This window comes from Rhizophagus irregularis, chromosome 10 (assembly GCF_026210795.1).
Source record: "Rhizophagus irregularis chromosome 10, complete sequence".
NCBI lineage: Eukaryota > Fungi > Glomeromycota > Glomeromycetes > Glomerales > Glomeraceae > Rhizophagus > Rhizophagus irregularis.
This window is the reverse complement of record NC_089438.1, coordinates 3,515,202-3,527,824: the sequence shown is the minus strand read 5'-3', so window position 1 is coordinate 3,527,824 and position 12,623 is coordinate 3,515,202. Positions and strand designations below refer to the sequence as shown.

At 24.2% G+C, this 12,623-nt stretch overlaps 2 protein-coding genes across 2 annotated transcripts; both read left to right on the top strand.

The window, feature by feature from the left end:
• Nucleotides 1–1,974: 1,974 nt before the first annotated feature.
• Nucleotides 1,975–2,818, top strand: OCT59_002251 (uncharacterized protein). The gene has a single exon (XM_066144369.1). The coding sequence runs from the start codon at nt 2,131–2,133 to the stop codon at nt 2,422–2,424; it is 294 nt and encodes a 97-aa protein (XP_065995536.1). The 5' UTR covers nt 1,975–2,130; the 3' UTR covers nt 2,425–2,818.
• A 2,719-nt stretch (nt 2,819–5,537) lies between these two features.
• OCT59_002250 (uncharacterized protein) lies at nt 5,538–7,133 on the top strand (the record flags this gene model as incomplete). Its single annotated transcript, XM_025323752.1, has 1 exon — nt 5,538–7,133. The coding sequence occupies one exon, from the start codon at nt 5,538–5,540 to the stop codon at nt 7,131–7,133; it is 1,596 nt and encodes a 531-aa protein (XP_025189843.1).
• Between the last annotated feature and the right edge of the window lie 5,490 nt (nt 7,134–12,623).

Sequence of the window (12,623 nt, the reverse complement as noted above, 5' to 3'; positions counted from 1 at the left end):
TATTTAAACCGGCACGATAAAACAATATGAAGTACTTATTGTATTCTATGGAAGAAGGATCTGCTGTTTTTTGGCAGGTTCCTGCTATTTTCCATTATTATACAATTAGATTAATACTTTGGCAAATTGGTAAAACTTACCAAATCAATTAATATGACGTAAAATAAATATTTAAAGTTTAATTATATCAAATTTTAATAAAAAAAAAACGCCGTTTATTTTATTTATAACTTTTACAAAGCGCGTGACTAATACATATGATATAGCGCAATTCGTCGGATTTATCAAATAATTTTAGCATGAATAAGTATAAATAATTAGATAAAAAACATAATTTCCCAGTTCCGTTTAAACACCGATTCGTTACACCGGAAATATATCTCCTTGTTTGTTTAACAATCTTAACTGAAAACAAAAAATACATATTTGGCCAAACTCGAAATCGGCGCCTGCGCAGTTACGGGTTAAAAAAAAAAAATATTGTGTCACATAGTTTTTTGGGGAATGTTCACATTATTATGCATTATTATATAACCCGTATCCCGAGTATTTTTTTTTTTTCCATTATTATTGTACTTTTCAAAATTCTGTTACCCCCTGTATAAATTACTCCCCCAAAAAATTATAGATTATCAGAGATTATAACCAATAACTGTCTAGTAATCTAAGTAATAATTTAATAATCTGATAATCTAATAATCTTTTTTATTAGGTAGTTCATATAAGAGATAGCAAATTCTGAAAAGTGCTATAATATTCGAGATGTTTTTTAAAAAATTTTAAAATTTTTTATCTATAAAATCAATAAAATTACATCATATGTGCCATTTATTGTCGCAAAGTATTCGATTACTATATATTAAATATAATATTTAAAAAGTTATTATTATTTTTTTTTTCATGAGAAAAATTATGTTCCCACTTTCCAGAATAAGCGAGTGTAGATGTATTTTTATATGCATAAAATGTAAATTTCCTCAAAGAAAATATGCAAGGAAATTTTAGGCACAATTTCGGTATTTCTGTGAAGGCTATATGTATAAGTCAATTCATAGAATATTAGAATCTACGCTCCATTACAAAATCGGTTAAAAAGATGAAATCCAAAAACAATATTAATTTGACAAACATACAGATAATATATATTTACGTTTGATTGTTCCTGAAAAACATTTATGTGGATGTTTATACCATGTTTCTGTATTTCCTTAAAGACTCGCTAAACGGATCAACAGTTTGTTAGTCATATGAGTCATAATTGTGGTCTAATTGAATTTAATTTTATCCTATACGCGCGCCAACGATATCAACATGATTATCAATATCAGTGATGATTTATCGTGGGACTTATTATTTGTAGTTATAATCTGCGAATTCGTCACATTACGGAATAAATTTTAAAAAAATTAATTAAGGAGGTAATGAATTACTGATCAGAAATTAAAAATAGTACAACATTATAATTTTATAATCAAAAATTCACTAATTAAGATGTCTTATTTGATTAGGCAATTTTGGTTAAGCCCAATTAAGTATTTTCCCGTAATTTGCAGGAATTTACAATTTCAATTGGTTTTTGCCAATTATGCAAACATTCGGGTAATTTTTTTTTTTTTTACAATGATATGAAATAAATTGGCAAATTTGTGATATATATATTTTAAACTCCTTAAAATCAAGTCACACCATGAAAATTGAAAATAAAAATCTTACACGATTACGCGTTAATATTTGCACGTGCAAATTATAGAATAAGTCAAACCAGTTACGGACTTACGGTATTGTGTTTAAAATTTTAATTATCAATTGATTGTTACTAATATAAATGCGCAATATTAATAACAATAAATTATTAATAATGCTTTTATTGTACTGATTATTAAGAGATTGCTAGTAATATTTCATAAAACACGCATGTAGAGAAAAACAAATTGAAGCATTTTATATAAATATGACAGAATTCGAAGATTTTATGTTGTGCGTAAAAAGAAAAACAAAAAAAAAATTAAAACAAAAAAAAATAAAAAAAAATTGTATATATTTAAAAAAAACAAAAAAATTTATATATATATACAAAGAACTTTCCTTTTCTTATATTATAAATATCCATAGACATTATTATATAACGATATGAATATTAATATTAATGAAGATGTTGATGCACTCAGCCAAGAAATTGCAAACGGACCTCCTCTGTTCCCTGCTCCAAACACTATCCCTAGAGTTATAACCGCACGATTTAGACGAAAATGTTCTCGGGGAGAACGACGCATAACTGGCTATGGTCTATTTAAACTTTTCATCATTTTTCAAACGAGTGCACATAGCAAGGTGGCCGTCAACAAAGTCGCAAGAGATTTGTGGAAAAATGCGTCTCGAGATAATAAGGAAGGGTATATTAATTTGTGCAGTCAAATTAATTAAATGATTAAATAAGCATTAAGAATAATTAAGAATTTAAGAAATTACTTATGTATGTTTAAACTCATAAGTTTTATATTTTCGTGCTATTTTTATTTTTTATTTACATATTTCGTTCTTTACATAAACACAAACAATTTTTTTTCGTTGTATTATTATCACAAACACAAACTATATTCTTTATTTGTAAATCGATTATGATATACGATTATAATAGAAACTTTCGATAAAAAGAATAATTACTATAGTATTATTTTCCCGTTTTAAATCGCTAATAAAATCATTGCTAAGTATGAAAACTAACAGAATCTAATATAGGAACTAAACATGTTCACAATTTCCTGAATTTGATAAAAAATAAATAATGATATCATTATTGTCGCACAGTAAATATCAAATTGCATTCGTTTCTATCATTTGAAAATATATTTTTGAATAATGTTTAATAGGAGGGATTAAACTACTGACAATAGTTTTTGTAGATCATATTGTTTAGATTATTTACTATGATGTCAATTTTTTTTTCTTTATGTGGTAATTTTTCATTCTTTGCTTAAAAAAAATTGGTTACTGTAACCCGCACGTATTTTGTTATTGGTGTAGGAATGTTTATTTTACACTTCTAATTACTCTATTTTATTATCTTCTAATTACTTTATATATTATGTTTCGCCCTATAAGAAATCTATATACGGAAATGATACGTTTTATATACGTTTTATATATTATTCCGTATCATATTTCATATTCAATTCATTTTTGAAGGTTTTTAAAAAAATTCAATGTATACGGAATGAATATTGTGATACGGAATTTATTCATTTTTTAAAAATAATTTTATCATCATTCCGTATCATAGCATGTGACCACGTGATTGTTTATTAAATTTTTTTTATTTCTCACTTTCCCCCTTTTTTTTAAAAAAAAAATTTTTTTTACCTCCCTTTCTTTTATACTTTTTCACTTATTTCTTTTTTAACCCTTTTGATTTTTAAGAAAAAAAATTTTCTTTTTCTTATTTCCACCTCGTTCCTTCTTTTTTCTTAAAAAGTTTCTTTTTTTATTTTCATTTCGTTCCCCTTTGGAAAAAAAAAAATTTCTTTATTTCCACCTCGTTGTTTTGTCTTCCCCAGTTCCCCCTTTTTAGAAGTCTTTTAAAAAAAATTTTTAGTTCTTTTTTTATATTACATATTACATTGGACTCTTTATTTGTAAGTCGCTGGAATTTCTCTTCTTTTATTGTAGGATGCCAAGGACTTTTTTTTGTAGGACATTTAGAATTTCTTTTTTCTTTTTTTGTAGGGCGGGATTGATCACTTTTTTTGTGAGACTCTTCAGGTTTCTTTTTTTGTAGGACATTTCAGATTTCTCTTTCTTTTTTTGTAAGGTGTTCGAATTCTTTTTTGTAGGTGATTCGAACTCTTTTTTCTAGGACGGTTTGGAATTCTCTTTTTTTTTCTAGTGTGGTTCGACTTCCTTCTTTTTATATGATGCTGAGCTTCTTTTTTAGGAACATCGGCTCTTTGAGACTTGTACGATCCTGGAATTACTTGTAAGTATTAAATAGTGGGGAGTTGACATTTCATTTATGTTAAAGGAACGTAGTAACATTTCTTTTTTTCTTTTTTAGGTTACCGGGCTTTAATTACTGTAGATACTATATAGGAGGAAGTTTGGCTTTTAATTGAGTAAAAGAAACGTTCTTACATTTCTTTTTTTTGTTTATTTATAATATATTTGTTTTTTATTTATATTTGACTTAATAAAGTGTATTATTATAACTAAATATAATTTATAAATATAATTTAGTGTTTAAAAAATGTATTGAAATCGTATAAATTCTGTATAATAATGTATAATTATATGTGTATAACATACTGATAAAACGTGTTTATTCCAATATTCAGCATACAAAACGTATATAAAACGTAATTTTGTAATACAGATTTCCGTATCACGTATCTTTTTCTTTCAATATAATATTGTACGCTTATTATACGTTAATTATGTGTTTATTACATATAATAAATACGTTTTTTCCTATATAAAAACATATTAAAAACGTATACAGATTTTTTATAGGGCTCTCTTATTATATCGCTCGACCAAACATATAATAGTATTTTTCACGTTTTAATATGGTAAAATAAATTTTAGATTCTTGTACATCAAATTTTAAAAGAGAAAACGTAACCTGGACCGGGGGTTTAGGCTTCTTATCCTAGACCCGGGGGGTGTCATACCTCTTATCTTAGACCTTGTGGCACAGTTGATCATCATTTGTTTACCATTTTTTTTTTCACACGAAATAAACGCTACGCTCACTCTCTTATTACACTGCTCTTTCATTTGGTTTTGCTCTTTCATTTGGTTTGTTTTTCTTTTATATTATTATTTTTATTTACACAAATTATTTTCTTTTTTTTATATTAAATAATTTTTATTACCATTATTTTCATTATTGTGTATATTGGAATAATAAAAAAATCTTTTTTATCAATCTAATAAATACAAAGTGTTCTTTCTCTAATAATTACGCTTTAACACTTGCAATAGTTAAGTTTATTCTGGTTTCTTTGAGTTTTGGATTAAATTATTATGTATTGTTTGAAACTTCTTTCAAAGTAAAGTATAGTTCTGGTCAACATTGATCTCAAATGACTCATCATTTGTCATTTGAGATTTTGAATAATTTGTCACTACAAGTCATTTGTTAATTTGTTAAACACTGAAACAAACATAGTACAGTTCACCCTTAAAATTCGTTATAGTGAGAAATTCACGAACTTTTCTTCATTATAGCAAGTTATTCACTATATAAAAATTTGCTATAGACTTATATACTATTTAAACTTATAAAACTTAAAGCAATAATTAAGATGAAAGTTTTCAGATAATTTAGGAATTTTTAATGAGAAAAATGAATGTTTAAAACTGATATACATTAAATCATGTGCAATTAACATTATGTATATTATTATTTACAAACAATAAAGCTGTGATGCGTATTCACATATCGACTATAAATAGTCGACAAAATTATGCAAACAATCTAACAAACTTCTCCTTTGAATATACTTAAATATATAATATATACTCATTTCTTCTTCACAAACATGACATACTCAAAATTATTTTCAGGAAATTCTGAATTAGGAAATTTACCTGAATTAATATGTGAAATTATAAAGTATTTTAGGAATGATTTTTCAACATTGTATTCATGCATTTTAGTCAACAGATTATGGTGTCGCTTAGCAATTCCATTGTTATGGGAAGATCCATTTTCAATTTACGCCCAAAATTTTCAATTTATTGAAATTTATTTAGGTAATTTAAATGAGGATGCAAAACAACATTTAGTGGATCGGAATTTAATAGCAAAAAATTGTTCAAGTACATTATTCAATTATCCTAGTTTTATTAAACGTTTAAATACAAATAAAATTTTTCGTTCTATTGGAAATTGGCACCCAGCTTTAATGGATTGTTGGACAATATTAGTTTATAGATCATTATTTAAAATGTTTATTGAAAATGAAGGAAATTTACATTCTTTTGAATTTGAATATCATACAGTTCTTGATTTTAATTATCTTAAAGTTACTATGGAATTAACTTTACAAAATCCAAATTTTACTTGCAATATTAGAAATTTAAAGTTTTCTATGAGTGCTACAAATATTTATATAAATATGTTTCCTTTACTAAAATTTTTATGTTTTAATTGTAATTCAATCTCATCATTTTATATTGGTTATGGATATAAAGACGGTGATAACACCTTAATTGAAAAATGTTTGACACAAATGTTTAATACACAACAGAGTATCGAAAAAATTTCATTTGAATGCTATAACTCTTTATACGATTCGTTTTCATTATTAACCAATATCTCAAATACTTTGAAAATAATTACATTCTATAGAGTTGATTTTGAGGAAATAATTAATAATATTCAAGAAATATTCAATCAATTGAATGTTTTAGAAACTATTCATATTATTTATTGTTATTCTTTAAATTCTGATTTTGTTCAACAAATTATTAATGTTATTAGGCCATTTAAATTAAAATCTTTGATCCTAAAGTATCATTTTCAAGTTGAATCATTACAATTGTTAATACAAAAATTTGGTAGTGATTTAGAAAATTTTGAATTTAGTAAAGGCCTTTTACATGGTAAATCAAAACAAAAAAGACAAAAATTATTCGAATCAATTATAGAATATTGTACAAAAATTAAATATTTTTCATTAAGAGATATTAATATTAATCTAGCACTTAATCTAATTGAAAATATTAAAAAACAAAGTCTTAATTATCTTAATATAAGATTTTATGATTATTATGGTTACTACGAATCAAAAAATTTAAAAAATTTAGGACAAATTCTTCCTTCTAAATTAGAATTTTTAAAATTAGATCTTATTAAACCAAATTATTTGAAAATATTTTTAGAAAATTTTCAAGATACTTTTATCAAAAGGTTATTTATTAAAATCAAATTTCATGAGGGATACAAAGATATTTTGTCTTATATAAAAGAATACATTATGAAAAAGAAAAGGGTTAAATATTTAGCCATATTAATTAATTGTCAAGACTTAGTTTCTTTGAAAGATGAAGTAAAAGAATTTGAATTATATAATATTAAAGTTCAAAAATATGATGAATCTTATATTAGAGATATTGATATTGTAAACAATTAATTATTTTGTGATTTAATAAGTTGGGTGAAATAAAATATATTTTTTAACTTCATATATTTTACACGATGACTTTTGATTTTTGAAATTGGAAAGTATCTGTTCACAAATCTTTTAAATAACTTTGAAGTCCATTGTCTCTAAAATAGCTGTTATAGTTATTTGAGAAAGAGAAGTTTCAAATTGTAAAATTCTTGTTTACGAATTTAATTATAAGTAGTGAAAAATACAATCACACAGTTACAAATATTTTTTTCTTATGATATGGTACAAAAAAATAATAATGTTTTTTTTTTCATATGCAATAAAAAATGTTTTAAATATTAGTAGGCAAGAAAGAATCAGCTCCTTTGATATTATTAAATGCCACTGTAGTAAATTATTTTGGGATATTTTTTTTAGAGAAAGAAATAGGAATATTTTTATCTGATCATGTTACGATAAAACAGATAAAAATTTAAATCGCGTATCACGGGTCAAACTTATGAGATCAAATTAGGACAATTGAATCGCAAACAGCTAAAAGTTAAAAAAACTATAGAAAAAAAAAATTGCCGTGTTTAAACCGGAGCATTTTAATATCATTATGAAATTAAAAGATTTTCTATGTTCAAGGCTTTTAACTTCGACTTCTCGACTTGTTAAATTTGTTAATTTTAGCTTTTTCCATTTTTATTCAAATAAAATAAAAATTTTTGGATTTGATCACAGCACGTGAGAGTCCGTATTTATTCCTGAGCAATATAATTACGAGAAATATTTTAATACTTTTGATAACAATAATGAGCCAAATGCGAGCGAAATAACAAATGAGCCATCAAAACTTGTCATACCGTATTATTTTAAGTGTAGCCACATGATTTACAGATATTCAATAATATAGCCTGAAATTATACTAATTCCAACCGAAGTTAAACTTTGCTAGTAAATTAGATCACGTTCTTCGCTAATTATAATAATTATACAGAATCCTTTTACTAACAGTTTAAATCACGAGTTCTGCACATCGATAATTGCTTAAGTAGCTCGGAAGTACAGTAGTTTATTGAAAATTGCTTGGTTTAAGTATCACTCATTTTCTCTTATTATAATATTAATAAATCTCGTTTATAATAATCTTTTAGCCTAGTTTAATTAATGAAGTTAAGCTATTCAACTTGTCTATAATGACAAATCAATATTTTTAGTTGTTAGAAACCGGGTTCAAAACTGGCTCGGTTCTAAAGTAGTTCGAAGCAATTGCACATTTTAGAGACCATTTTTTCTTTATTGACAATTAATTAAATTTATTGACATCAATTTTTTAGGTAAAGTTACTTAATTGTAGTAAAGTAATTTGACTCATCTGTATTTAATAATTTCAAAAATTGTTTCGAACTACTTAACATCCCTAGTTATGTTGAGATAAGTTAAAAATCGAATTTTAAAAATAAAAAATTTTTTTTTTTTATAATAGCTTCTATTGCGTAATTAGGTAAATTTTGTTTTGTGAGGATGGTGGTTTTCAGCAAGAATGACTGCTTAGTTAAGTTTTGTAATGATGATTTAGGAGTTTTTACAATAAATTAAAATTTTCTTTTTCTTTCTCTATTATTTAGGAATGGTTTCTATGTGAAATTCAGAAAGACAAAGCAACTAAGGGTTATTACGTTGGTTTACATTGTTTTTCTTCAATTTAATAATTTTTTATCCTTTCTTTATTTACATTTAGGAATGTTTCTATTGTAAAATTCATGAGGAATATTTGTGTTATCAGCTCGTTCCTCTCATAATTATAATTTATTACCTATTAATTTCTCTTACTCCAATATTTCTTCAATTCACTATTTTCCGTTATAGAGGAATAGTATCATTGTTGAACCTAATCTTAGAAAATTCATTACTAACACTTCTCGCGATATTAGTTTTTAAAAATTTCTTTATTTACATAGGAAATCTAGATGTGAATTTGGATATTTGAGATATAGAAAATATTTAAAAGAAAATACAGAGCAGAAAATAGGAACAAAGAAAATTAAGCAACTTACAAATTAGGAAAGAATTGAAAAAATAATCGATTTCATTATAGGAACGAACAGGTTAGGTTATTTCAACAAATTTATTTTATTTTTTTTTTTTGTTAGTAACTTGCATTGGTATTTTAATAAATTATTCAAATTAATTTCTTTATTATATTATTTATATTATTTCGGATCGTTTTATTGTAGTTATTTTGTAGCAAATTTTTTTGGGATTTCTACAATATAAAGTTTTATTTTATTTCTCATTATTTAGGATCACTCTTATCGCATTTTCATTGTAAAATTCAAAGGCTTTTTAGCTGATTGTTATAGTTTTATTATAAATGTTTTTTTGGGAATTCTATAACGAATTAACGTTTTTGCTTTATCTATTATTTAGGATTATGTTTTTATCATAAATACTAACTAGGGTAATTTAGGTACAGTTAGTGAGCTTTATAATTGAATAAATCTGGTTTCATCTATTAAGTTGTAATACATAGTTTAAAAAACATTGGTTTAATTGTTTAAGTTATTCTGAAATAATAATTCAGGTCAGGTAAGATGGAAATAACTTATTAAATAATAAAAAACTTGGTCTGTTTAATAAGACAGAAAATAACTGAATTTTTTATAAAATAACCAGACATTAAAAACCATCAAATTTGATGTGTAATTAAAAAAATTCAATGTCACTCTCTGTATAAATAATTTTGAATTGTGTAATGTACTGCATCCGCGCCTAACCTATAGGTTGGTTTTTGTTGTGACTTGATTAGCATAAATGCCGATCATCTCTATTGTTCAAATGATTTTAATAGGATAACTCCTTTGCACTGACCCGAAATAATCAGGTTGGGTTGGTTATTTTATTATTTTATTAAACTTTTTTACCTAGTTATTTTTAGTAAGATTTTTTTTTTAGTTCCCGATAACTTAATAAGGTAAGTTAATAAATTTTTTTTATAACAATAGATTACATTTAAAGAGATTTATAAAAAAAATTTCTGATGTTTTTTTAATAACAATAGTATTGGACATTAGACACCCAATTGGACATAATTGGACAATTGGACAATTGGATACCCAGATGTCTAAATGTCCAATTGAAAGATAGATATAATAAAATTTTTTGGGGATTTTTTTTTTCCGACCAGTTTAATAAAATTTTCTGAGACTTTTCTTTTTTAATAACAATATAACATTATAGTACAATAGATAAATACATCTTTTTTGGGATTTTTTTTTAATAGGTAATTGTCAATTAACTTATTAAGCTAATAATGTTTTTTTTAGTAAGATTTTTTTAGTTTCCGGTAACACTAATTCTTATTAATAAGCAATTAAGCTAATAAAAGATTTTTTTATAATGTTATACAGCAAGTGTAAAACTATCTGTGTATTAGTTTTTGTCAAGCTAGCTTGAGTAATTTGATTTTTTTTTGTTGTAAAAGTAACAAAGGAATTATCTTTTTTTCTTTTGTTTTTTTTTATTTTGTGATTTTTTTTTTCTCTGATAAATTTTATACGCGAAACTAACCAATTAAATTTTAATTGCCACAAAAATCACGTGGGGTGGAAAGTGATAGGATAAATTACATCACATGACTCACATGACGATCAAGTAAGAGATGATCAGATGAATATGAAAACTCGTATTCCCACATGTTGAAGAACATTAATAATAATGGATGGTTATATATATAATGTTATATAATGATGTAATCCCGAGGGTAAACCATATTTATTTATATTAACAAGTGAAAAAAGATCCAATAACGTTCAAAAGCAATCTATACTAGTATTTCAAAAATCTTACAGAACCAGTAAATTCAGGTAATTTAATTTAAACTTAACTTTGGTAACCAAAAAAAAATGTTTACATTACTAATAACTTTATTTTTTAATAGACATTACTAAAACAACATTACGTAAGTAATTATTTCTATTGGCAATCAATATAATATTAATAAATCTTTATATTGTTTTAATATAATTTATAGATTTGGAATGTTTTGATTGTCAATTAGACGAATTAGGTAAGTTATCATGCAAATATTTACTATAATTTGCTTATTTTGTAGATCTTGATGAAATTAATCAAGATAAAGAAAATAATACTGAATGATTTTTTTTTTATAAGAATCAAAGAATTTAGTTTAATTTAAATTTATTATTAAATTTTATATCATACTAGCTATTATTATTTATTGGGTTTTGTATGTAATATTTGGTCTAATAAAAATAAATTATAAATTGGTATATCCATTTGTTATAAGCTCCACATAATATATAAATCTTATGTTACATCATATATATTGAGACCTTTCTTTGCCAACCCCTAAAATATTACATAATAAATGTTATTGCCTTATGATAATTCTTTAAACTTTCCAGAATATTAATCACAACCTTATTTTTGATGTAAAAGATTTAATATACAGTATATAATGTAATGTCAAATTAAATTATCACTTATTGAATAAATTTATTATTATTTTTTTTACTTGATTATTTTTAAACAAAAAATGATTTTAAAATTTTTACAAAAATGTTTTAAAAGATTTTAATTATTGAATTATAAATTGGAAAATTATACTAAACCACTTGTAATATCTTTGATTGCAAATTAACCTAAAACTAACAAAAGCATTATTAAATCAAATAAAGACCAAAAATGAAACAAATTAAAATAATAAGTAAGATAAAGGATTAAATTAATGAAATCAAAAATAAAAAAATTAATATTAATAAAACTGTGGTTATTACACCAAGGATCAAATGATAAAGTTGAATCAACAAAAATGGAATCTAATTGAAAATATAAAAATCTAAGCACAAAGTATAAAACGAATATAAGGTGAAAATCTAATAGTGATAATAAGTGATTCGATTCTAATCAATATATTGATTGTTTTATGTTCATTATCTTAATTAGAGATTTATTTATTGATTTTTTCGCAATTTGAATCAAATACACTGAACATAACAAAAAATGTCATTTCGGATTTCCAACATTTCTGCTGAAAATGATAATTTGTAAATTACTTTTTATTACTATTTATTTATAAAGTGAAACTATAAATAAGTTGACATAAGATATTAATTGGTCAAACGGGTTAGTCAAGTGTTCAGCCAACATTGGCCATGTTATAACTCGACCGACGCCATCACTAATCTTAATTGTTAATAAAGCCTTAGATTTATAATAAAAATAAAAAATTCATTTATATGGTAAATATATCATTTTAAAATTACTCTATTTATCTAATAACATCAAAAAATCAGTTTAATTATCATTAATGATGTGGAAAGTTATGGTCGGTATTTGGTTATTATGAAAGGTATTGCACTTTCAAGTCCTAAATACTAAAAGTATCTGATGTTCACTGATCTATACAATAATATTTGTAAATACTTATATATTTGAATGACTAAACATTCATGTGTAAACTATTTTAACAAACTTTAAATATACTAAATGTTCTAATTA